Consider the following 27,947-nt stretch of genomic DNA (forward strand, 5'->3'; position numbering starts at 1 on the left):
CTCAACCAGCTTCATGAAGAAGGATTTTCAACAGTCTTGAAGGAGTTCTCACATATGCTGAGCACTTTTTGGCAGCTTTTCCTTCACTCCGCAGTCCAACTCATCCCAAACCAACCCTTGAATGAGTATATACATACATACATACATACATACAATATATATATATATATATATATATATATACACACACACTACCGCTCAAAAGATTGGGGTCACTTAGAAATGTCTTTTGTTTTTGAAAGAAAAGCACATTTTTTGTCCATTAAAATAACATCAAATTGATCAGAAATACAGTGTAGACATTGTTAATGTTGTAAATGACTATTGTAGCTCGAAATGGCAGATTTTTTATGGAATATCTACATAGGCGTACAGAGGCCCATTATCAGCAACCATCACTCCTGTGTTCCAATGGCACGTTGTGTTAGCTAATCCAAGTTTATCATTTTAGAAGGCTAATTGATCATTAGAAAACCCTTTTGCAATTATGTTAGCACAGCTGAAAACTGTTGTTCTGATTAAAGAAGCAATAAAACAGGCCTTCTTTAGACTAGTTGAGTATCTGGAGCATCAGCATTTGTGGGTTGGATTACAGGCACGTGTCATTGGAAAATCTACCGTTTCCAGCTACAATAGCCCTTTACAACATTAACAATGTCTACATTGTATTTCTGATCAATTTGATGTTATTTTAATGAACAAAAAATGTGCTTTTCTTTCGAAAACAAGGACATTTCTAAGTGACCCCAAACTTTTCAACGGTAGTGTATATATACTGAATACATTTTATCCAACCACAGGAGCCCACTCTCAATTTTTCAAAATACACCACAGAGCATAATTTAGCCACAGAGGATCAATAGTTTAAAAAAAATAACTGTGGATTAAAATTTACCACAAGCACATAGAGATAACCCCTAAAATAAAGCCAACATTCACTGTCCCCATCTCAGTCAGAGTCATTGCCTCCGCCGTAGTCAGAGCTCCTGTCGTCTTCCTCAGAGGAACTGGGGTCCTTGGTGCTGGCCTCAGAGATCATACCGTCCGAGCTGTCAATCTCTAGCACGTCATCGTCCATATACAGGTGTTTGGCCCTTGCAGGGTGGCTAAGACACACACACACACACACACACACACACACACACACACACACACAGGAGCAGTGGCACACAAACAAACACAAACATACACACATGTGTAAGCCGCAGAGGTCAGAGGCCAAAGACGGGAAAGGTTGAGCAGGAATTTGCCTTTTAGGTGAGGGGAAAAGAACAACTTTTCAAGCGAAGCCATCTTGGAACACCATGTTTGCTCAGGATTAATCAATTGGTCTGGATTTTGTTGTTTGAAAAAAAAAAAAAATCCTTCCATCGCCAAGTTATAGAGTTGGCTTTTGTTGGTGAGATTCGAAGGGCAATTTCTTTTGCATATGTGGTTACACATGACATTGTTAAATGTAACCCTAAAGAAGCACCCAATGCGCAGAGATCAGAAAACCCAACAGAATAAGAGGCAAAGTAGTGCCTTCACCCATAAACCATAGATATAGAATCCTACTGATATATTGTGTATCCCATAGACACCAAATCAAATAGAATGTGTTCAACTGATCATAAATGCACTGTCTAAAACAGAGACATCGGGTGTCAACCATCTAAAGGTAAAAAAAACTGCAATACGGTGACAGTCATAGTGAAATAGTCAATTCTTTGACATTTTTAAGCATTTGAACATAATGATTTTGTATAACCAACTTTATGTTGAGTGTGATATTTTATAAATGTCTGTTTTAAACAAATGCCTTGGGTCTTGCAGTGAATATTGACATTTTTTTTAGTATTTCTGCAGTAGTTGAACATTTTCACGGATAAAAAAAACAACATCTGCTTAGAAATACAAAATCACTTCAGAACAAAAAAAAAATGATATCATTGATCAGCAGTAAACTGAGACGGAAATGTAAAGACATCTTGTTTTGGACTTGTGGTTGAAAGGAATTGAACCAGATGAGAGAGAGACTGCTGGTACCTATACAACCATGTGCATTGGCTTACTAAGTGCATGCGATTGGAAATTGATTGGGCAGATGTTAGAGTTTGAAACTGGTTAGTAGTAAATCACAATAGAAACACTATACAGGAAATACAGGAAAATATGAATGCAGGCATACTGTCTTTCCAGAAAGGTGCATGGCAGTAAGATACAGGATCCAGCAGATGGATCATCTACAGTAGTATTCTAAGGCACTTTTAGCATTTAAGTCTGCTCTTTGTAAAAACATCTGCCCAATTATAGGTCCAGGTGTTTGGTTCCAAAGCTAGGTTCAGAGGAGAGTGTCCACACAGACAGAGCATTTGACTGAGCACAGTCCCAGAGGTGAGCACCGCACAGCCCAGCCAGAGTGAGGAGACCGGGTGGAGAGATCCCACTCTCTCTTGCTCCTTCTCTCTGTCTTACCACACGGTAGGGTCCTTTCTCTGTCTGCGAGGTAGATCCTCCGCCCCCTCTTCCTCCTGTCTCTTCTCACGACATCGTCTTATTGACATGATGATGACGAGGAGGATGACCATCAGCACGATGGCGCCCCCGATGGCTGCAGCCAGCATGATAATCTCAGAGAAGGATGCTTTAAAGAGAAGAGGGGTAAATGAAATAGACAAAGAGGTAACTGTCACTTTATCTATTCAAACAGGACTAGATGGCTGGTTCCCAGGGGAGGTACATGATGATGACTTTATGGGATGTGTTAGGATTTGCATCAACAGTATACATAGTATCCCACTACAGTAGCAATGTCGGCTAGTACCTCTTGTTGCTGTGAGAAAGGAGCTGCTGGATGTAATAAATTACAAATATGCCAGATTGGTTTTGTAAAGATTGCTGGGAGGTTTTCACAGCCTGAGGCCAAAGATTGGACAGCAGACATGTCTACAGTATATTTTAACCCAGCACCCTTGAACGCTTCACAGTAGACAGACACTAACCTGTGGTGACCACGGTTAGTTTCACCTCCCCTGCGGTGCCATGGACGTCTGGAGGGTTCTTCACCTGGCAGCTGAACGTCCCATTGTAAGTGAACTTGACCTTACGTACCACGATGGAGGCGTCCCGCCCCATGATGTCACCTGCCCATGTCGCCCGCTTATGGAAACGCCCGTCTGGGGGAGGGTAAGGCCTCTCATGGTAATAGAACACCTGACATAGATTGGCACAATGCTTAATGAGATCACATTGCACCTCATTAGAGGGTAGTTAATTGCATCTAATTGACACCTCTGATTGAGTTTCTCCAACAATAGCCTTTCCGAAACAAGGTACAGTGAGGGAAAAAAGTATTTGATCCCCTGCTGATTTTGTACGTTTGCCCACTTACAAAGAAATGACCAGTCAATAATTTTAATAGTAGGTTTATCTGAACAGTGAGAGACAGAATAACAACAAAAAAATCCAGAAAAACACATGTCAGAAATGTTATAAATTGATTTGCATTTTAAGTATTTGACCCCCTCTCAATCAGAAAGATTTCTGGCTCCCAGGTGTCTTTTATACAGGTAACGAGCTGAGATTAGGAGCACACTCTTAAAGGGAGTGCTCCTAACCGCAGCTTGTTACCTGTAAAAAATACACCTGTCCACAGAAGCAATCAATCAATCAGATTCCAAACTCTCCACCATGGCCAAGACCAAAGAGCTCTCCAAGGATGTCAGGGACAAGATTGTAGACCTACACAAGGCTGGAATGGGCTACAAGACCATCGCCAAGCAGCTTGGTGAGAAGGTGACAACATTTGGTGCGATTATTCGCAAATGGAAGAAACACAAAAGAACTGTCAATCTCCCTCGGCCTGGGGCTCCATGCAAGATCTCACCTCGTGGAGTTGCAATGATCATGAGAACGGTGAGGAATCAGCCCAGAACTACACGGGAGGATCTTGTCAATGATCTCAAGGCAGCTGGGACCATAGTCACCAAGAAAACAATTGGTAACACACTACGCCGTGAAGGACTGAAATCCTGCAGCGCCCGCAAGGTCCCCTGCTCAAGAATACATATACATGCCCGTCTGACATTTGCCACTGAACATCTGAATGACTCAGAGGACAGTTGGTAGAGCATGGTGTGTGCAACGCCAGGGTTGTGGGTTTGATTCCCACGGGGGGCCAGTACTACAAACAAAAAAAAATGCATGAAATTAAATGTATGTATTCACTACTGTAAGTCGCTCTGGATAAGAGCGTCTGCTAAATGACTAAAATGTAAAAAAAAAAAAAAATGTAAAAATGTGGTCAGATGAGACCAAAATGGAGCTCGTTGACATCAACTCAACTCGCCGTGTTTGGAGGAGGAGGAATGCTGCCTATGACCCCAAGAACACCATCTCCACCGTCAAACATGGAGGTGGAAACATTATGCTTTGGGGGTGTTTTTCTGCTAAGGGGACAGGACAACTTCACCGCATCAAAGGGACGATGGACGGGGCCATGTACCATCAAATCTTGGGTGAGAACCTCCTTCCCTCAGCCAGGGCATTGAAAATGGGTCGTGGATGGGTATTCCAGCATGACAATGACCCAAAACACACAGCCAAGGCAACAAAGGAGTGGCTCAAGAAGAAGCACATTAAGGTCATGGAGTGGCCTAGCCAGTCTCCAGACTTTAATCCCATAGAAAATCTGTGGAGGGAGCTGAAGGTTCGAGTTGCCAAACGTCAGCCTCGAAACCTTAATGACTTGGAGAAGATCTGCAAAGAGGAGTGGGACAAAATCCCTCGTGAGATGTGTGCAAACCTGGTGGCCAACTACAAGAAACGTCTGACCTCTGTGATTGCCAACAAGGGTTTTGCCACCAAGTACTAAGTCATGTTTTGCAGAGGGATCAAATACTTATTTCCCTCATTAAAATGCAAATCATTTTATAACATTTTTGACATGCGTTTTTCTGGATTTTTTTGTTGTTATTCTGTCTCTCACTGTTCAAATAAACCTACTATTAAAATTATTGACTGATCATTTCTTTGTCAGTGGGCAAACGTACAAAATCAGCAGGGGATCAAATACTTTTTTCCCCCACTGTAATTTTTCTAAACTGTTCAGACAGATTTCAAAATGACGCTGACAAGGTTGATGGTTGACTCAGAGGTCCTTGAAAAACGACAGAATACAGACTATAAACAAACACACACACACACACACACTGTCTCTGAACTACATCTCAGGATGTAGGATGCCCAGAGGGTTCCACAATTAGCCAGGGTGACTCACTGACTCCTCACGGCCAGGTCCGATGGGTCGGAAGCTCCATGAGACCGTGAGCGTTGCTGGGGTGATGGGCGAGCTGCTCTGGAAGGTACATTTCAGCCACACATCTGTACCGTTCACTGCCTCCACCTCCCCCGACGTTTCCACCCTCAGCCCACTGACCGGTAACAAGCCTGAAGCCACAGGATCACAGCACAGCACAGTAGTTATGCAACAGAAACTCTGCTAAACATACATACAACATCAATACTGTATGTTATCGATGTTTGTGTACAAACAAACCCTCACAGAAACACATTACAGAGAAAATGCTGGAAAATGAAAAAAATTGGCTGCATTTTCCCTGCTCCAGATAATGGATTGAGTGACACCCACAGAATGGAGTCTGCAGTGTGGTCCACACACACACACACACACACACACACACACACACACACACACACACACACACACACACACTCCCAGGAAGAGACATTCTTAATCGCTCCTCAGTTCCTGTTTCACGACAAACAACGTTACATCAGTGCTCAGCTGATTATTTCTGTTTTTCTCTGATATTATATTGGTTTTAAATCGCTTTAGTGCAATTTTCACAAGTATGTGATACATTTTCACAACTCTTAGTACAAAAAAAAAAGATAATCAAAAAGGCAGTTGTTTCAAAACTATAAGCACATTTTTAATTGACTAAGTACAACACACAAAATCAATCATACTTTCCCACCAAACTTAATCCGTGTATCATCTAGAAATACGGTTCACATTGCAATACGTGTTCATATGAAGCAATTACTTTTCAAAATGCAAAATTCACATTACTTTTGACATGATTGTATTCTCAGTTGTTAAAATACATTTTAGTATCACTTAATCAAATCAAATTGTATTTGTCACATGCTTCATAGACAACAGGTGTTGTAATAAAAATAATGAGTAAAAATAACATGGCTATACATTTTAGGGAGTCTAAAATAATATGTCTCTATACAGGGAGTAGCAGAACGCGTCGATGTGTAGGGGTAGGAGGTAATTGAGGTAGCAATTTAGCCAGGGGTAAAGTGACTAGTTAACAGGATTGATAATAGACAGTAGCAGTGTGAAAATGTGTGTGTGTGTGTGTGTTAGTGTGTGTATGGGTGTGGCGTCAGTATGCATGTGCGTGCGTGTGTGTGTGTGTGTGTGTGTGTGTGTGTGTGTGTGTGTGTGTGTGTGTGTGTGTGTGTGTGTGTGTGTGTGTGTGTGTGTGTGTGTGTGTGTGTGTGTGTGTGTGTGTGTGTGTGTGTGTGTTGGGGTGTCAGTGTACTGTAAGTATGTGTGAGTTTGTGGATAGTGTCCAGTGCGTGTGCATAGAGTCAGTGCAAGAGAGTTAGTGCAAAAAAGGGTCAATGCAGGTAGTCTGGGTAGCAATTTAATTAGCTATTTAGCAGTTTTAAATATAAGTCTTATGGCTTGGGGTAGAAGCTGTTTAGGGTCCATGCCAGATCTTTTCAGCCTCCTGAGGGGGAAGAAGCATCGTCGTGCCTTCTTCACAACTGTGTTGGTCTGTTTGGACCATGATAGATCCTTAGTCATGTGGACCCGCTCCACTACAGCCCAGTCAATGTGAATGAGGGTGTGCTCGAACCTCTGTTTCCTGTAGTCCACGATCAGCTCCTTTATCTTACTGACATTGAGGGAGAATGGGTTAAATCAGGGGCCCCACAGTGTTTCTTGGTAGTCTTAAACAAATCTACTTCAAAACAAAAGTATACACCTCATATACATGGTTATGGGCTTATAAAAAATAAGACACCTGTACCATGTCAGATATAGAGTCGAAATGTATTACATTTTGAGTATGCGTCACAATATTACACTTTATACACATCACAGAAGACTGAATTATAACAAAACTGTTTGACATAGAAACACCAGATTTTCAGTGTTATAAAAAAATATTTGTCTACTAATTATGAAATTATGAAAAATATTAGTAACATTCCACCCATGATGGCACTAGGTCATTTGACTGCAGGAAAGGTGTGTCACTGATCTACACACAATATCCCATAATGTCAAAGTGGAATTTTGTTTGTAGAACTTTATTGAAATTAATAAAAAATGAAATTTCTGGAGTAAATAATGATTAAACCCCTTTGTTACAGCAGCCTAAATAAGGTGAATAAGACTGCTCTTTGCCTTTGTAGGGCAGTTCAGGTGAATGCCCTGCCATTGCCATTAGCCTGCCTCCTGTCCCTCCTATCGCCATGGGTACGCCTTCCTGAAACAATGGCACTATACTTTGCTTAAACCTGTTCTGCCTTAAAGATTAGTTGTTGACCTTTTGATTAGTTGTCCTTAAAAGACTAGAATGTTCCCATGTGGTTTGCCAAAAAAGATCACAAGATAGTAACCCTGAATGACGAATGTGTGAACTATCAAACAGATGTCACATTTCTTGTTTCCTGCTTGTAGCAGGGCACATTGAAAGGAATCCTTTTCTCTTACTTACAGTGCATTTGGAAAGTATTCAAACCCCTTCCCTTTTTCCCCATTTTGTTACGTTACAGCCTTATTCTAAAATGGATTAAATGGATCTACACACAATACCCCATAATGACAAAGCGAAAACAGGGTTTTAGAAATTTTTGCAAATGTATTACAAATAAAAAACCACAAAAACCTTATTATTTACATGAGCATTCAGACTCTTTGCTATGAGACTCGAAATTGAGCTCAGGTGCATCCTGTTTCCATTGACCATCCTTGAGATGTTTCTACAACTTGATTGGAATCCACCTGTGGTAAATGCAATTGATTGGACATGATTTGGAAAGGCACACATCTGTCTATATAAGGTCCCATAGTTAACAGTGCATGTCAGAGCAAAAACCAAGCTATGAGGTCGAAGGAATTGTCCGTAGAGCTCCGACACAGCATTGTGTCGAGGCACAGATCTGGGGAAGGGTACCAAAACATTTCTGCAGCTTTGAAAGTCACCAAGAACACAGTGGCCTCTATCATTCTCAAATGGAAGAAGTTTGGAACCACCACAACTCTTCCTAGAGTTGGCCCCCCAGCCAAACTGAGTAGTCAGGGGGAAAGGGGCCTTGGTCAGGGAGGTGACCAATAACCCAATGGTCAATCTGACAGAGCTCCAGAGTTCCTCTGTGGAGATGGTAAAACCTTCCAGAAGGACAACCATCTCTGCAGCACTCCACTAATCACGCCTTTATGGTAGAGTGGCCAACGGAAGCCACTCCTCAATAAAAGGCACATGACAGCCCACTTGGAGTTTGCAAAAAGGCACCTAAAGGACTCTCAGATCAAAAGAAACAAGATTCTCTGGTCTGATGAAACCAAGATTGGCCTGAATGCCAAGCATCACATCTGGAGGAAACCTGGCATCATCCCTACGGTGAAGCATGCTGCTGGCAGCATCATGCTGTGGGGATGTTTTTCAGTGGCAGGGACTGGGAGACTATTCAGGATCGAGGGAAAGATGAATGGAGTAGGTACAGAGAGATCCTTGATGAAGAGGGCTCAGAGGGCTCAGGACCTGCTCCAGAGGGCTCAGGACCTCAGACTGGAGCGAAGGTTCACCTTCCAACAGGACTTCCACCCTAAGCACACAGCCAAGACAACACAGGAGTGGCTTTGGGTCTCTGAATGTCCTTGAGTGGCCCAGCCAGAGCCCGGACTTGAACCCGATCGAACATCTCTGGAAAGACCTGAAAATAGCTGTGCAGCAACGCTCCCCATTCAAATTGACAGAGAAGAGTGGGAGAAACTCCCCAAATACAGGTGTGCCAAGCTTGTAGCGTCATACACAAGAAGACTCAAGGCTGTAATCACTGCCAAAGGTGCTTCAACAAAGTACAGAGTAAAGGCTCTGAACACTTATGTAAATGTGATATTTAAATGTTTTTGTTTTAATACATTTACAACCATTTCTAAAAACCTGCTTTTGCTTTGTCATTATGTGGTATTGTGTGTAGATTGATGATGAAAAAAAACAGTTTCATCCATTTTAGAATACAGTTGAAATGTAACAAAGTGTGGAAAAAGTAAAGAGGTCTGAATACTTTCCGAATGCACTGTAAATGTTACATGATTTCATGACAAGTGTTTCTGCAGTGAGGGTGTGTAATGCAAGTCAAGGTGTCCTTGGATGAATGTTAGCAAGATGCATAACCAGCATTGTTAAAATAACTATTTAATTAAATGTGACCATAGCTGTTCACATCCTAAAAGAATAATATGTTCAATCGTAGTCCATGAAGAGGTATTAGGGTTATGTGCACAGCTATAACTGCATGTAACAAAAGGTATACCCATTACAGTAAATATATATCCAAAATTAAGTTGCTGGGGTCTTTTTTATGGGGGGGGGGGGTTCATACTGCTTTACTAAAATTGCATTGGAAAACGCAGTACCCTAATACAATACTACATGTATATGCCATTTTCACTTTTATCCAAAGTGACAACAGTCCACACACTTTTGTATGTGACCCCAGTGTGAATCGAACCCACAACTCTGTTGTTGCTAGTGCCATGCTCTTACTAACTGAGCCAAATAAGACATGAGCGTGCCACCCTCCATCAGGCCATGGATGAGCCATCCAATGACATCAATCCAGACACTATGTCAGGCTTGTTTGGTAATACGGCCCTGGACATTTACTACAATGTAGATGAGAACCAATGGTCATATGCTCAAGACAGGCTTGCTGCAAACTAGTACCTGTCAAACATGATGTTTTTTCCATTCATTTAATTAGTTGAATTTTATTACAGGACACCTATGTTGTAATTATATCGGTAAATATATATTTTGGATCAATGGTTGCGTGGTGAAAGATGTCTCCAAACAAAATTAATGCAAAATAAAAGGTTTTGAATATAAGACTGGCTGCGTTACAAGTGTTACCAATTTGGAGTTTTGTACTAAGAGTTTTGAAAATTCACCACATACTTGTGAAAATAGCAACAAAGCGAATGAAAAAAACTGTACCAAACAATCTTGTCCCCAATTAAATCAGAAGCCCTGCTTATTCTGTCCAGGTGTCGTCCGAGTTAAGATTGCCCTGTTTGCTTTGTGTTCTGAGTGAGTGTGTGTTCCAGGTAGAACCCTTTAGGAGCCATGTAGAACCCCCTGTGGAAAGTGTTTTACATGGACCCCTAAAGGGTTCTACCTGGAACCAAAAAGGGTTCTCAAAGGGTTCTCCTATGGGGACAGCCAAAGAACCCTTTTAGGTTCTAGATTGCACCTTTTTTTCTAAGAGTGTATGTTTACCCATTTATACTGAACAAAAAATATAAATGCAACATGCAACAATTTAAAAGATTTTACTGAGTTACAGTTCATACGAGGAAATCAGTGAATTTAAATAAACTAATTAGGCTCTAATCTGTGGATGTCACATGACTGGGAATACAGATACGCATCTGTTGGTCACAGATACCTTAAAAACAAGGACCTCACAATGGGCCTCACAATGGGCCTCACAATGGGACTCACAATGGGCCTCAAAATGGGCCTCAAAATCTCATAACGGTAGTTTTCTGCATTCAAATTGTCATCATAAAATACAATTGTGTTTGTTGTCCATAGTTAACAGTATGAGTACCCATTCCATAACCCCATCACCACCATGTGGCACTCTGTTCACAACGTTGACATCAGCAAACCACTCGCCCACACGACGCCATACACATGGTCTGCGGTTGTGAGGCCGGTTGGATGAACTGCCAAACTCTCTTAAACGACGTTGGAGGCGACTTATGGTATCATTATCATTAAAATACACTGCTCAAAAAAATAAAGGGAACACTTAAACAACACAATGTAACTCCAAGTCAATCACACTTCTGTGAAATCAAACTGTCCACTTAGGAAGCAACACTGATTGACAATACATTTCACATGCTGTTGTGCAAATTGAATAGACAACAGGTGGAAATTATAGGCAATTAGCAAGACACCCACAATAAAGGAGTGGTTATGCAGGTGGAGACCACAGACCACTTCTCAGTTCCTATGCTTGCTGGCTGATGTTTTGGTCACTTTTGAATGCTGGCGGTGCTTTCACTCTAGTGGTAGCATGAGACGGAGTCTACAACCCACACAAGTGGCTCAGGTAGTGCAGCTCATCCGGGATGGCACATCAATGCGAACTGTGGCAAGAAGGTTTGCTGTGTCTATCAGCGTAGTGTCCAGAGCATGGAGGCGCTACCAGGAGACAGGCCAGTACATCAGGAGACATGGAGGAGGCCGTAGGAGGGCAACAACCCAGCAGCAGGACCGCTACCTCCGCCTTTGTGCAAGGAGGAGCAGGAGAAGCACTGCCAGAGCCCTGCAAAATGGCCTCCAGCAGGCCACAAATGTGCATGTGTCTGCTCAAACGGTCAGAAACAGACTCCATGAGGGTGGTATGAGTGCCCGACGTCCACAGGTGGGGGTTGTGCTTACAGCCCAACACCGTGCAGGACATTTGGCATTTGCCAGAGAACACCAAGATTGTCAAATTCGCCACTGGCGCCCTGTGCTCTTCACAGATGAAAGCAGGTTCACACTGAGCACGTGACAGACGTGACAGAGTCTAGAGACGCCGTGGAGAACGTTCTGCTGCCTGCAACATCTTCCAGCATGACCGGTTTGGCGGTGGGTCAGTCATGGTGTGGGGTGGCATTTCTTTGGGGGGCCGCACAGCCCTCCATGTGCTCGCCAGAGGTAGCCTGACTGCCATTAGGTACCGAGATGAGATCCTCAGACCTCTTGTGAGACCATATGCTGGTGCGGTTGGCCCTGGGTTCCTCCTAATGCAAGACAATGCTAGACCTCATGTGGCTGGAGTGTGTCAGCAGTTCCTGCAAGAGGAAGGCATTGATGCTATGGACTGGCCCGCCCGTTCCCCAGACCTGAATCCAATTGAGCACATCTGGGACATCATGTCTCGCTCCATCCACCAACGCCACGTTGCACCACAGACTGTCCAGGAGTTGGCGGATGCTTTAGTCCAGGTCTGGGAGGAGATCCCTCAGGAGACCATCCACCACCTCATCAGGAGCATGCCCAGGCATTGTAGGGAGGTCATACAGGCACATGGAGGCCACACACACTACTGAGCCTCATTTTGACTTGTTTTAAGGACATTACATCAAAGTTGGATCAGCCTATAGTGTGGTTTTCCACTTTAATTTTGAGTGTGACTCCAAATCCAGACCTCCATGGGTTGATAAATTGGATTTCCATTGATTATTTTTGTGTGATTTTGTTGTCAGCACATTCAACTATGTAAAGAAAAATGTATTTAATAAGATTATTTCTTTCATTCAGATCTAGGATGAGTTGTTTAAGTGTTCCCTTTATTTTTTTGAGCAGTATATTAGGCAACAGCTCTGGTGGACATTCCTGCAGTCAGCATGCAAATTGCACGCTCCCTAAAAACTTGAGACATTTGTGGCATTGTGTTGTGTGACAAAACTGCACATTTTAGACTGGCCTTTTATTGTCCCCAGCACAAGCTGCAGCTGTGTAACGATCATACTGTTTAATCAGCTTCTTGATATGCCACACCTGTCAGGTGGATGGATTACCTTTTTCTTTTATATATAGATATTTTTTATATTAAAACACTCTACCTGCAGTGAAGCCACTCAACATTTACATTACATTCAGTCATCTAACCGTCTCCCGTCCAGAGCGACTCACAGTAGCAACCAGGGTCAAGCGCCCCACCCAAGGGCACGTCGACAGATCTCCCATCAAGTCAAGACGGGGAATCGAAAAAGCGACGTATCGGCCCCCGGCCCGAACTCCCAACCGCCAGGCCACCAACCATCCAAGATCCTCCCCTCAGGCCACCGTCCCCCAACAACCAACAACAACCAACAGCAACCAACCAAAAAAAGAAAAACTAAGTAAAACAACAACAGAAAACAACAATGCAAAAACAAAAGACATCAAGGTCAACAAAAATCAAAACGTCAAGATCAACTGTGTATGTTTCAGTGCATGTGTGGCAATACCCCTTTTTAACAGGGTAGGCAACAGGGGTGTTGTCCAACCCAATGACCAAGCAGAACATGACCTAGACCTTTAAACCTCTGGGAAGATATGATCGGAAGTACATGGTTGTATTCATTAGGGCACACCGTAGCAAAACGTTTTGCAACAGAAAACAAAATTGAACAAGTACAGGTAGTCAGTCACCTTCCCGCTTCAATTTGTTTTCTTCTGTTTGGTGCTAATGAATATGACCCAGGGTCTATAAGGTCCTTTTGGGGCAAACACATGCACTTGAACCAGCTACATGTGATCTTCACTTTAACTGGATAACTACTGTATATGGCAGGCAACCAAATACAGTCATAATACTAATCACTCTGATCTCTCCTCAAAATGCATGCATCCCTCCCGCACTGAGAGGGCTTTTGAAATGGATATAGGCATATGGGTCCATATAGACTGGATGCTTGTTTATCTAATGCGTTTACTCATGTAACTAGGAAAACAGCTGCTGGGCTCGGCTCCCCAGGAACCCAGGAACCCATCTCATCCTTATCAGCAGCGCAGAGGGCTTTCTGTAGGCCACATTACTAGTAACCAGCCCCACTGTACATTAGACAGAGAGGACCCTCTCTCTTCACCCCCACCAGAGAAGTTCCCCCTGGCCCTAATGTGTTTTAAATTGCCCAAAATCATTGGGGGGGGGGATGTTTTAGTTGGCGTGGCTGTTTTGTCTTTGGGGTGGGGGGCGGGGGGGTTTGGTAGAGGCAGACTGATTGGGGCGGCAGGTAGCCTAGTGGTTAGAGCGTTGGACTTCTAACCGAAAGGTTGCAAGTTGAATCCCCGAGCTGACAAGGTAAAAATATGATGTTCTGCCCCTGAACAAGACAGTTCCTAGGCAGTTCCTAGGCTGTCACAAAAATATGTTGTTCTGCCCCTGAACAAGACAGTTCCTAGGCAGTTCCTAGGCTGTCACAAAAATATGTTGTTCTGCCCCTGAACAAGACAGTTCCTAGGCAGTTCCTAGGCTGTCACAAAAATATGTTGTTCTGCCCCTGAACAAGACAGTTCCTAGGCAGTTCCTAGGCTGTCACAAAAATATGTTGTTCTGCCCCTGAACAAGACAGTTCCTAGGCAGTTCCTAGGCTGTCACAAAAATATGTTGTTCTGCCCCTGAACAAGACAGTTCCTAGGCAGTTCCTAGGCTGTCACAAAAATATGTTGTTCTGCCCCTGAACAAGACAGTTCCTAGGCAGTTCCTAGGCTGTCACAAAAATATGTTGTTCTGCCCCTGAACAAGACAGTTCCTAGGCAGTTCCTAGGCTGTCATAAAAATATGTTGTTCTGCCCCTGAGCAAGACAGTTCCTAGGCAGTTCCTAGGCTGTCACAAAAATATGTTGTTCTGCCCCTGAACAAGACAGTCATTGAAAATAAGAATTTGTTCTTAACGGACTTGCCTTGTTAAATAAAGGTAAAATAACATAATAATAATTGGGCCTGCTTTGAGAAACAGGGCAAAATTCTCAGGGATGAGAAAAATGCCTCTATTTAGAAGAGCTGAGCTGGCTAGCTAGGCCTCTATCAGTCCCTGTTAATGACCGTGGCTGGCAGAACGAGGACGAGGAGGAGGCTCAGACCTGGGCCAAACAGTCTGTCTGTCCACAGCAGACAGACTCCACACTGGCTTTGTTGTGAGTCAGGCATCACCCTCCTTCCCCAATACATTTATCTTCCACCAGGAAACTGGAGTAGAAAGGATGGGGGGGTGTTGGAGAGCGGAAGGGGAGGGGAGGTGGATTAAATTGGTTCTCACATGGTACTTATTTACAGTAGGTTCATCCAAACTCAAGTATGTTAGGTAATCATTTTAAAAGATCACACTATGAGCGGTACATCATTTGAATTTGTGTAAAAATGTTTAATCGTTTTCCTTTCATTTATTAGAAGCATAAATAGCACTTATTTCTCCGGCATGAAATAATTGGCCTTGATTTAATTCGGAGATGAATACTTCTGCTAATGCAGTAGCTTTTTGATGCCAGTGTTACTGATGAACAATTACTTCTCAGGATTTCTGAATCTAATGTGGGTTTTAATAGAGGTAAAAAAAATATTGTAAAGTGTGTACCAATTACTTTAATAGCATATCCATATATGTTATTATATGTTATTTAATGAGGAATTAGTGACAGTTACAATTACAACAAAAAAACTGTTCTGAGAACACACTGCTAGCTTAGTTTGTGTTACTGTTTAATGCCAAGCACAGATAGGAAACAAGGAAATTAATTTCCTTAAGCATTAATCGTGCAAACGCATTTCTTTTTTTATGGTGGCAAGGCAGCCGTGAGTTTCAAACCTGTTCTGTATCCATGAAACAGTCCACTGGGCCACCAGGATGGAGCTAGCATGCCATGAAGTGCGGCAAGTAGCCTAGTGATTAAGAGTGTTGGGCCAAAGGTTGACTAGGTGAAAAATATGTTGGTGTGCCCTTGAGCAAGGCACTTAACCCTAATTGCTCTGGATAAGAGTGTCTGCTAAATGACAAAAACATATTTTTTTAAATATTTTTTTCTACTCTTTTTTTCTACAAAGTTGTGGACTCGTGGGTGTGGCCAACACACCTGAATATACTTAAGATAGAGGATAGAGTTTTGTTGACGCTGAGAGCAGAATGTGTATGTTTTTAAACAGCATTCTTTGAACATTGTTAATGTTTTGTGGTTTTCCTGGAAAGTTTTCTTAACGTTCTCCGAACAATTAGCCACACCTGATCTTAAGTACTTGTTTCCATTGAAATTCAGTCTGTTAGAAAATACTAAAATGAAGAGCTTTGTATGAAATTAAAAAACATGATATGCTAGTTCCATCCTGGTGGCGCAGTGGACTAATTCCATGGATCGAGAACATAGGGTCAAATCTCACTGATGCCATGCCACAATAAAAATACGTTTTTGCATGATTAATGCCTAAGCAAATTCATTTCCATTATCCTATCTGTGCTTGAAGTTCAAAACAGTTAACCCAAACTAAGTCTTATTGAAACATTTTCTGAGAATATTATTTAATTGCCTTCAAATAACCTATAATTATCAGGTTTCAGGTATGACCCAGATGCAGACAGTGTCAAAGAAACAAACGTTTATTTACAGTACAGGGGCAGGCAAACGACAGGTCAAGTCAGGCAGAGGTCAGTAATCCAGAGAGGGTGCAAAGGTCCAGAACGGTAGGCAGTCTCAGGGTCAGGGCGTTTCTTGATGTGGTCGTTCCTTGATATCAGGAAATGCCCATTGGTGCCTGCCATTGGTCAGTTCTGATGGTTTCTCGACACAGATGATTTGCTTCCATAGCAGGTTAGAATAATTAGCGTGGCAAGTTAGGCAGGTTAGGAGAATGAGGTTAAGGTTAGGAAAAGAGTTAGGGTTAGACTTAGCTACAATGCTACAGTTGTCAACAACTATTGTCCCCGACGCGAACTAAATGGCCACGGACCAATGGCGAGCATCATAGGGTGTAACCTGATATCAAGAAGCGGTCTGTAATTAAACCCTTCTCGTTTTACCGGTCAGAAAACGTATGGATTTGTTCATTGGCATGGGAAACGTATGTTTATATTGCCAAAGCAAATGAAATAGATCATAAACAAAAGTGAAATAAACTATTAAAAAAATTAACAGTAAACATTACACTCACAAAAGTTCCAAAAGAATAAAGACATTTCAAATGTCATTATGTGCAAATAGTTAAAGAACAAAAGGGAAAATAAATAAACATAAATATGGGTTGTATTTACATTGGTGCTTGTTCTTCACTGGTTGCCCTTTTCTTGTGGCAACAGGTCACAAATCTTGCTGCTGTGATGGCACATTGTGGTATTTCACCCAATAGATATGGGATTTTATCAAAATTGGGTTTGTTTTCTAATTCTTTGTGGGTCTATGTAATCTGAGAGAAATATGTGTCTCTAATATGGTCATACATTTGGCAGGAGGTTAGGAAGCACAGCTCAGTTTCCACCTCATTTTGTGGGCAGTATGCACATAGCCTGTCTTCTCTTGAGAACCAGGCCTGCCTACGGCAGCCTTTCTCAATAGCAAGGCTATGCTCACTGAGTCTGTACATAGTCAAAGCTTTCCTTAAGTTAGGGTCAGTCACAGTGGTCAGGAATTCTGCCAAATAGCATTCTAGCATTCTGCTCAGTTTTTTGTTAATTCTTTCCAATGTGTCAAGTAATTATCTTTTTGTTTTCTCATGATTTGGTTGGGTCTAATGTGTTGCTGTCCTGGGGCTCTGTGGGGTCTGTATGTGTTTGTGAACAGAGCCCCAGGACCAGCTTGCTTAGGGGACTCTTCTCCAGGCTCATATGTCTATTGGTGATGGCTTTGTTATGGAAGGTTTGGGAATCGCTTCCTTTTAGGTGGTTGTAGAATTTAACGTCTCTTTTCTGGATTTTGATAATTAGCGGGTATCGGCCTAATTCTGCTCTGCATGCATTATTAGGTGTTTTTCGTTGTACACGGAGGATATTTTTGCAGAATTCTGCATGCAGTCTCAATTTGGTGTTTGTCACATTTTGTGAATTCTTGGTTGGTGATCGGAATTCCAGACCTCACAACCATAAAGGGCAATGGGTTCTATAACTGATTCACGTATTTTTAGCCAGATCCTAATTGGTATGTTGAATTTTATGTTCCTTTTGATGGCATAGGCCCTTCCTGCCTTGTCTCTCAGATCGTTCACAGCTTTGTGGAAGTTACCTGTGTTGCTGATGTTTAGTCCCCGGTGCACAACTGAGCAAGAGGACAAGAACATTAGAGTGTCTAGTTTGAGAAACAGACGCCTTACAAGTCCTCAACTGGCAGCTTCATTAAATTGTACCCACAAAACATCAGTCTCAACGTCAACAGTGAAGAGGCGACTCCAGGATGCTGGCCTTCTAGGCAGAGTTGCAAAGAAAAAGCCATATCTCAGACTGGCCAATAAAAAGAAAAGATTAAGATGGGCAAAAGAACACAGACACTGGACAGAGGAACTCTGCCTAGAAGGCCGGTATCCCGGAGTCGCCTCTTCACTGTTGACATTGAGACTGGTGTTTTGCGGGTACTATTGAATGAAGCTGCCAGTTGAGGACTTGCACTTGTGCAAATCTAACGAGTTGTTTTTACGTAATGTGTATACAAGGAATGGTTGCCTCTTTCATAAACGGTGGGATTTACATTGGATCTGGAAAAACAATGTAAGGCAAATCAACCAATCGGCAGGGCTCTCCCCTCGAACTCAGGAAATTGTGTTCTTTACATTATTTCCAAGATCGTGTCTGAGTTGCTTTTTCTTCCCCCGTCATGACCAGACTCCTAGTCCGTCGGGAGGAAACCTGACTCTCTTACAGGTTTGGAGGAAGAAACACTTGGGCCGGGTCTCCGACACACAACAACACAAAGCCTAAAAAGACTACAAAGACACTCTTCTCTCCTTTGTGGTCAGAGATTTCACAAGCCCAGGTTACATTTACAAGAGCTCTTTCATATTGGGAGAGTAGAGCTGAGTTCAGGTATCAACCTGTATTCACAGGCCAGGGCTACAGAGAGAGGGGCAGGGCCAGGGGTGTTGAGTGTTCCAGTGGTGCCGTGCAAAATATATGGTGGGATAGCTCCCACTTGGACATCGACAAATATGCACAGTAGGCTACACACTATCACTATCACTCTCTCCCTCCCTGTCGCTCTGTCTCTCTCCCTCAATCCCTCCCGCATAGGGCTGTGGCGGTCATGCCATTTTGCCAGCCATCAATTTAATAGACACCATCACAATAAATCCATTCTTTATTTTAGGCAGGTCTAAAAAAAAACATGATGATATGAAGAACATGTATTTCAGAAGAACAGAGTATGAGTTGGCCTACTGTGTGTTAGTTATCTGGCTATGCTCCATGCCATAGGCTCTGTAGGCTTGTTCATTTAGCAGACAAGATATGCTTATAAGTCCCGTGCCATTATTTTATTTTATATGACTTTATACTAAGAACAATATAAATTAACTTAGCTGAATAAAATAGAAAGGATATTTTTCCCATTACAGAGCGAGTGCGCATATGAAGTGGCTATGTTGAGCGTAAAAGTGACCATTTGAAACAGGTCCTAAGTGGTAGATTTATAGTTATTTGGCAACCTTAGTTGTGAATGATACAAACCTTAGAATGTCCTAGAAATCAAAACATATATGGGATGCATGACGCGACTACAGGCTATTGATGATTTGAGAAAGTAGCAAAAATACGTATGCGCTTTGTTCCTTGCTCCAGACTGCACAGCTGTTCTCTCATCAAGTCATCATATTTTCATCAATCAGACTATTCTCAATTGAATCTTGCCTTTCGATTTAGAATGGCCCATTATGAAATGTGCAGCAAAAGGGGCACGGGCAAAAACACATGTCAGATGTATGCACTTGAATAGCGAATGGAGGCCGCACGCTTTCCCTCCAGTCCGTTTTGTAGGATACTTCGGTTTTATAGAGGATCATGTGCTTAATATGAGCAGCTGAGAAATAAATATAAGAACACTTATTTACTCCATTCATCAACCACTGTTTGAGGAGCATGATCTTGCTGCCCGACAGGTGATATTCCGCCCAAACTCTGTATGCCATTGACTCTCCAACCTTGTTCCTGCAACGACCCAGTGCCTAATTTGGAAAGAAAGTCAAATCTGTTTGGGAACATCGATAGTAACATGTTTTCGCAGCAAAACATATTTCACTAAACTGTTGACAGCCCGTCAGCGTGCTCGAGAAAGGAATAAAGGAGAGAGAGGAGGAGATGGAAACATGGTTTGAGATATTCTATATAGCTAAAGGTAATATGTCACTCAATGAATTATGAAAATATTTTAAAAATGCCCTATTACTAGGCTATTCAAAATCAAATACAATACAATTCACTATAATTGTAGGCTAACTGTAAACCGCCCTGCACAATCAATGAACCATCAACATCACCCAGGGCTATAGTTCTCTCCCAGACTCATGGATAGACATTTTGGAGCGTACTGTAGCATAAGGTAACCAGTCCATCCAGTATGCATAATAATACAGTCCACACTCAAAGGCTAGACTAATTATGTACCAAAGACATCTTAAATCAGTTTTATGTTCTACTGACATGCGTAATATGCGGTAGGCTATGTTTGTATAACGACATAACCATCATTTTAATTCCGTTTTTTTCCCGGGTTTACACAAGAATAAGCTCTAATATGCATATGGGTGTTTTGAATTAATCACCACCTTAAAAAGCGCTGTCCGTTTCTTTGTTAGGCTTTGAAACAACATCCATGACCACCATGTTTTGCACTGTCTCAACCTGCTGTTGATCTTCTTTCTTCAAATTGATCATCACAGTGAGGTGAGTTTTAAAAGTAGGATAGTCCTACTGTTTTGATGATAAGTGTGTGATGTGATTTTCCATGGCATTTGCATTGATGTCAGAGTGGTTAAAGGGACAATAGAGTCCTGAGTATCAGGCCATTAGGACCTGATGGTAGTTAGTGAGTTGGGTACTACCAAAGCATGTCCAGAGTGCATAAAAGGAGATTACCGTGACTCAACGGTCACATGGAATTTCATTGCGGTCATGAGTCATGACGGTAATACGGTCACCACAACAGCCCTAGAGGGAGTCCCACTCCTTTTCCACCCCCTTCTCTCTCTCTCTCTCTCTCTCTCTCTCTCAACTTCCCCCTCTCCCCCTTTATTTACGAATTTAGGGGTGAACTGACAGACTACAATTAATCTTGTAGTATTGGCCAGGAGAAGTCTGTTTACAATAAGAAAGGATAAACATTTAATCCATCAAACCTTGTCACGCCCTGACCATAGAAAGCCCTTAGTTCTCTATGGTGTTGTAGGTCAGTGCGTGACTAGGGGGTGTTCTAGTCTTTTCATTTCTATGTTGGTGCTCTTGGTATGGTTCCCAATTAGAGGCAGCTGATGTTCGTTGTCTCTAATTGGGGATCATACTTAAGTTCTCCATTGTGCCCACCTGGGTTGTGGGATATTGTTTTGTGCATGTAGTACCACTACTTTCACATTTAGTTGTTGGTTTATTGTTTTGTAGAGGTTTCACTGTTTATTGAAAGATGTGGAACTCTAATCACGCTGCGCCTTGGTCCGTCTCTCATCACGTTCGTGACAAACCTCCTCTCCCTCCTCGGCCTCAACGCTGACTCAAGACGTTCTCCACAGATTGTTGATTTGGATTCATTATTTTAAGTGGGTCTAGGTCCAACCCAACAAAATCACTACCGCCCACACCAATTACGCTCTAATGCGCGGAAGAACTTTTCCACACACCATATTTAAATTACAGGTAGCCATTTTGTTTAGTTCCATAGCGCCTTAGAGGTGGAGGATGACTTTGGACCAGATAATTGAATGGATCAACTCCTTTGAATATGTAAGTTTGTCCCAGGGACTCCATAAAACATTTTACATAATACATGCAGTCTCTCACAGCGACAATTCTCTCATGCTCTGACATGTAAGCCTTTCATCAATGTTCATCACTTGGCTATTTAGCTGGTTCTTGACTAATTTCCTGCTGGCTCTAACGACGTCAGATGAGCCGTCTGAAGTTACTGGAACTGGTTTCTTTTTCCTGAGGAAACCCACTAGAGTTAACTGGAAGTCCATTTGCTTACATTATTTGACAAATCGTTTGGAGAACAACAGAACAGTCCCCACAACAACTTTGTCATGCACAGGGAAGTACATATGAAATCAAACCATTGTTTCAGCTTAGGGCCAAAACCGTTCTCATGAAAATAAATCAGGAGTTTTAAGAGTGGCTTTGCATTGAAAGCCCGGGAAAGCAGGTCCATCCCTTGACTTTATGAGGCTAGCTTATAGGGTGGAACTTGAGATAGACCAAGTGACTATCGACTGTCCCCCTGGGCTGCCCCTTCACTTTCTGCATAAAAGGTGTGTTGACTGTTTAGCATGTCAAAAACACACAGCTTTCCTTAGTGATATTGACCATGTACTAATACCAGAGGCGGTCAGTAGTGGAACAGAAGTGACCTTTCTCTATTATGGCTAATGAGATGTTATCAACTATGCCAAACTGCCAACCAAATATCTGGAGGTTAGATAACCAACACAGGCAATTCACTATTGCTCTGAACTCGTGTGTGTGTGTGTGTGTGTGTGTGTGTCAAGATGGTAAACCTGAATATCAAAACAAGCTGACACATGCATGGTTGTGTGCCTGTGAGCTCTCATGGTCACAGGCACACAAGGCTGGTTGATAGGAAAGGATACCTAGGTATATACTTATGAAAGGTTAACCCAGTCATGGTAAGAAAGAACAGTTATCACCAATGGCAGAATATCACATAATGGTTAAGAGAGCATTGTGACGGCGTCCAGTTCATGTTTTAGCTAAACAGGGGAAACAGGGATATTTACAATATCGAAACAATATTTCTCTCAGGCCCAGAGTAGTCCAAAAGAGCCTAGAGAGGGGGTAGGAAACCCTGGTCCTGGAGAGCCGCAGGCACTTCATGTTTTTGATTTAACCGACCTGGAAGACCAGGTGTGTTGAATTTAGGAAATCACTGAACTGATCAATTAGCTCAGTTGGTCAGGTGTGGTGTCTAGTTAGGACAAAATCCTGTTATATCTGCGGCACTCCAGGAACAGGGTTGCCTGTGAGCGAGCCTATAGGTCTATAGATGAATTGCAATTAATTGCAAAGTCCCTCTTTGCCATGCAAATGAACTGAATCCCCCAAAAACATTTCCACTGCATTTCAGCCCTGCCACAAAAGGACTAGCTGACACAGGTGTCAGGGTTGACGAGGACAAGGCTGGAGATCACTCTGTCATGCTGATTGAGTTCGAATAACAGACTGGAAGTTTCAAAAGAGGGTGGTGCTTGGAATCATTGTTCTTCCTCTGTCAACCATGGTTACCTGCAAGAAAATACGTGCCATCATCATACTTTGCACAAAAAGGGCTTCACAGGCAAGGATATTGCTGCCAGTAAGATTGCACCTAAATCAACTATTTATCGGATCATCCAAGAACTTCAAGGAGAGCAATTCAATTGTTGTGAAGAAGGCTTCAGGGCACCCAAGAAAGTCCAGCAAGTGCCAGGACCGTCTCCTAAAGTTGATTCAGTTGCGGGATCGGGGCACCACCAGTACAGAGCTTGCTCAGGAATGGCAGCAGGCAGGTGTGAGTGCATCTGCATGCACAGCGAGGCGAAGACTTTTGGAGGATGACCTGGTGTCAAGAAGGGCAGCAAAGAAGCTACTTCTCTCCAGGAAAAACATCAGGGACAGACTGATATTCTGCAAAAGGTACAGGGATCGGACTGCTGAGGACTGGGGTAAAGTCATTTTCACTGATGAATCCCCATTCTGATTGTTTGGGGCATCCGGAAAAAAGCTTGTCCGGAGAAGACATGGTGAGCGCTACCATCAGTCCTGTGTCATGCCAACAATAAAGCATCCTGAGACCATTCATGTGTGGGGTTGCTTCTCAGCCAAGGGAGTGGGCTCACTCAAAATTTTGCCTAAGAACACAGCCATGAATAAAGAATGATACCAACACATCCTCCGAGAGCAACTTCTCCCAACCATCCAGGAACAGTTTGGTGATGAACAATGCCTTTTCCAGCATGATGGAGCACCTTGCCACAAGGCAAAAGTGATAACTAAGTGGATCGGGGAACAAAACGTCAATATTTTGGGTCCATGGCCAGGAAACTCCCCAGACCTTAATCCCATTGAGAACTTGTGGTCAATCCTCAAGAGGTGGGTGGACAAACAAAAACCAACAAATTCTGACAAACTCCAAGCATTGATTATGCAAGAATGGGCTGCCATCAGTCAGGATGTGGCTCAGAAGTTAATTGACAGCATGACAATTGCAGAGGTCTTCAAAAAGAAAGGTCAAGACTGCAAATATTGACTCTTTGCATCAACTTCATGTAATTGTCAATAAAATCCTTTGACACTTATGAAATGCTTGTAATTATACTTCAGTATTCCATAGTAACATCTGACAAAAATATCTAAAGACACTGAAGCAGCAAACTTTGTGGAAGTTAATATTTGTGTCATTCTCAAAACTTTTGGCCACAACTGTATAGTGCTGCTACAGCCTAGGCTACTATATTGTAGAGGACAGGCATGAGATTGATTCTTACCCTAAATGCAATATATTTGAAAAATGCTACATGAATGTGAACATTTGAAAGAGGGAGAGTTTATACAGTTGAGTGAGTGATGCTCAAAAGTGTCAACAGTTTGTTGTCAGTAAATTGCTCAACAACAATATCAACAAGGTAGGTCCGTCAGGCCCTAGTTTTGTCGCAGCTGGACTACTGCCCAGTCATATGGTCAAGTGCCGCAAAGAGGGACTTGGGAAAATTACAACTGGCCCAGAACAGGCTGGCCCTTAAATGGACACGTAGAGCTAACATTAACAATATGCATGTCAATCTCTCATGGCTCAAAGTATAGGATAGATTGACCTCATCACTACTTGTTTTTGTAAGAAGTATTGACATGTTGAATGCACTGAGCTGTCTGTTTAACCTGTTGGGGCTAGGGGGCAGTATTTGCACGGCCGGATAAAAAACGGACCCGATTTAAACTGGTTACTACTCTTGCACAGAAACGAGAATATGCATATAATTAGTAGATTTGGATAGAAAACACTCTAACGTTTCTAAAACTGTTTGAATGGTGTCTGTGAGTATAACAGAACTCATATGGCAGGCCAAAACCTGAGAAGATTCCATACAAGAAGTGCCCTGTCTGACAATTTGTTCTCCTTCTGTGGCATCTCTATCGAAAATACAGCATCTCTGCTGTAACGTGACATTTTCTAAGGCTTCCATTGGCTCTCAGAAGGCGCCAGAAAGTGTAATGGGGTGTCTGCAGTCTCTGGGCTAAGTACAGGAGCTCTGTTTGTGAGTGGTCAGGCTCGGAACAGTGACACTGGAGATGCGCGTTCATGAGAATTCTCCATTTTTTTCTTTCAGCCTTTGAATGAATACAACGTCGCCCGGTTGGAATATTATCGCTATTTTATGAGAAAAATCGCATAAAAATTTATTTTAAACAGCGTTTGACATGCTTCGAAGTACGGTAATGGAATATTTTGACTTTTTTTTGTCACGAAATGCGCTCGCGCATCACCCTTCGGATACTGACCTGAACGCACGAACAAAACGGAGCTATTTGAATATAACTATGGATTATTTGGAACCAAAACAACATTTGTTGTTGAAGTAGAAGTCCTGGGAGTGCATTCTGACGAAGAACAACAAAGGTAATCAATTTTTTTTTATAGTAAATCTGAGTTTGGTGGGTGTCAAATTAGCTAGCCGTGATGGCCGGGCTATGTACTCAGAATATTGCAAAATGTGCTTTTTAAAATCTGACACCGCGATTGCATAAAGGAGTTCTGTATCTATAATTCTTAAAATAATTGTTATGTTTTTTGTGAACGTTATTCATGAGTAATTTTGTAAATACACCGGAAGTTTTCGGTGGGTATGCTAGTTCTGAACATCAAATGCTAATGTAAAAAGCTGGTTTTTGATATAAATATGAACTTGATTGAACAAAACATGCATGTATTGTATAACATAATGTCCTAGGAGTGTCATCTGATGAAGATCATCAAAGGTTAGTGCTGCATTTAGCTGTGGTTTTGTTTTTTGTGACATATATGCTTGCTTTGAAAATGGCTGTGTGATTATTTTTGGCAGGGTACTCTCATGACATAATCTAATGTTTTGCTATCGCTGTAAAGCCTTTTTGAAATCGGACAACGTGGTTAGATTAACGAGAGTCTTATCTTTCAAATGGTGTAAAATAGTCCTATGTTTGAGAACTTTGAATTATAACATTTTGTGGTTTTAAATTTGGCGCTCTGATTTGTCACTGGCTGTTGAATAGTGTACCCTAGAGAGGTTTTAAACAGATAAAAAGACAGCGAGGACTGTGAAAAGTCACACACACAGGTACAAACACCCAACAACAAACACATATAACATACACACAATACACACACGTACACCTGGACTGTGTGTAGTTGTAGAGTGGTGGCCAGAGAGCACACACTTAATGTATTGTGAAATCTGTTGTAAAATGTGTTTTAATGTTTAAAATTTGTATTATAATGTATATTACTGTCTTAATTTTTCTGGGCCCCATGAAGAGTACAAATATTGTCTATCTTTATTTGCACAATTAGTCAATATGAAGGAATTATTGCTCAGCACATGCTGTCAATGTAAACCTTAGCAGTTTGTGCTTTGCTTGCACCTATGCATATAATCCATTTATAGCATACAGTTGGACACTTCCAGAGATGAAGCCAAGGTTAAATAGGCCTACTGTTCTCCAGAGAAATATCAGTGATGCCTACCAGTGCATGAAACTAAAAACGTGTCAATTAACTTCAATTAGTCCAGCATGCTCCGTTGTATACATGTTAACTTAATAGCCTAACATTTGAACTATTTTCAGTGTCAGCTGTTTATTACATATCCACTGAGGGTCTTTGTATGTGCCAAGATAGTAGCTCATATGATACACTAGCGACATCCTTTGGCTTGTTCACGGGAAACAGGTGGACCTTCCTATCCGGCGGTCAACATCTCGGAACCCTTTGCTAGCACGCAAGCACGGATACACATGATCAAAAGCAGGAAAGTAATTATGTTGCATGAAGCTTCAAAACAATGCGTCTTTGCCTCAATACCGACAAATAATGTAAAGTCATTAAGGGGCTATAGCCAAGTTGCATTTTATAATCACGTAGGAACGCTCAAGCGAACAACCCTATATGGCAGCAACGCATGTTGCCAAATTCCCACTTCCCTTTGACGCACGTCGGACACACGGATCAGGTTGGAGACTCTTCCGGTATTCATAATGTTTTCACCACTTTAGTGCTCATAGAACAGCTACTCCAACATCTCACGATAGCATATTAATGATGTGTCGAGTGAAGGATGGAGGAGGAACATTACTGACACGAAAGAACCTAACCATATGAGCTAAACTACTATAAACAGAGATTAATAATACCCACAATGACTATTATCTTGGACTAGTTTCCATTGTTTGGATTAATTCAAAATGTGTAGAGCATAAATCAAAACAACTTCGCACACTCACCTGAAGCTGCCAGTCCGGACAAGAGGACGAGGAGATAAAAATGCTTTACGCTCATTGGAAAAGGTGTCCGGAGTCGACCAAATTGCCTAGACCCTTGTGGTGTCCCCACCAACCCACTGAATAAAATCAAAATGGACTGGACACTTCGATGCTATAAACTCGCTGAACTCTTCTGGACCTGTAGTTTAGACTGACTGTAAACCTCAACCCTACCCGCACTGACAGGCGGCCAGACGATGTGGGACACGTCTCAACTCGATCCTGCCCTCGTCATTTTTACGGTCTCCCACCTTTTTCGAGCGGAGTAACAAACCTTCACTCTATACTTATCTAATTTTCACTTGCTGAAGTTGGGGAAGACAATTTTCCAACCTGTTGAGCCACCAAACTTTTCAGATTTTACTGCCGTTCCATTACTTTAAAAAAAAAAATTGTCAGTGGCAAATGTATATCCAGAGTAAGATGGTGCCCCCAACATAAATGTTAACAGTGAACTTAA

At 42.2% G+C, this 27,947-nt stretch overlaps 1 protein-coding gene across 1 annotated transcript; it reads right to left on the reverse strand.

Annotated features, from left to right (window-relative positions):
- Nucleotides 1-369: 369 nt before the first annotated feature.
- Nucleotides 370-27,859, reverse strand: LOC106580813 (myelin protein zero-like protein 2). Its single transcript, XM_014162267.2, has 5 exons — nt 27,449-27,859; nt 5,261-5,430; nt 2,985-3,195; nt 2,458-2,626; nt 370-1,106 (listed from the first exon to the last, which is right to left on the reverse strand). Exons 1-5 carry the CDS (start codon nt 27,501-27,503, stop codon nt 950-952), a joined length of 762 nt encoding a protein of 253 aa, XP_014017742.1. The 5' UTR covers nt 27,504-27,859; the 3' UTR covers nt 370-949.
- Between the last annotated feature and the right edge of the window lie 88 nt (nt 27,860-27,947).

Source organism: Salmo salar, chromosome ssa20 (genome assembly GCF_905237065.1).
Source record: "Salmo salar chromosome ssa20, Ssal_v3.1, whole genome shotgun sequence".
Lineage (NCBI taxonomy): Eukaryota > Metazoa > Chordata > Actinopteri > Salmoniformes > Salmonidae > Salmo > Salmo salar.

Coding starts and splice junctions, on each gene's coding strand:
- LOC106580813 (XM_014162267.2), bottom strand. CDS start 27,503: ATGAGCGTAAAGCATTTTTATCTCCTCGTCCTCTTGTCCGGACTGGCA. Junction 3,196..5,260: donor GACCTGGCCGTGAGGAGTCA/GTGAGTCACCCT, acceptor AATCTATGTCAG/GTGTTCTATTACCATGAGAG. Junction 2,627..2,984: donor ACTAACCGTGGTCACCACAG/GTTAGTGTCTGT, acceptor TTCTCTTTAAAG/CATCCTTCTCTGAGATTATC.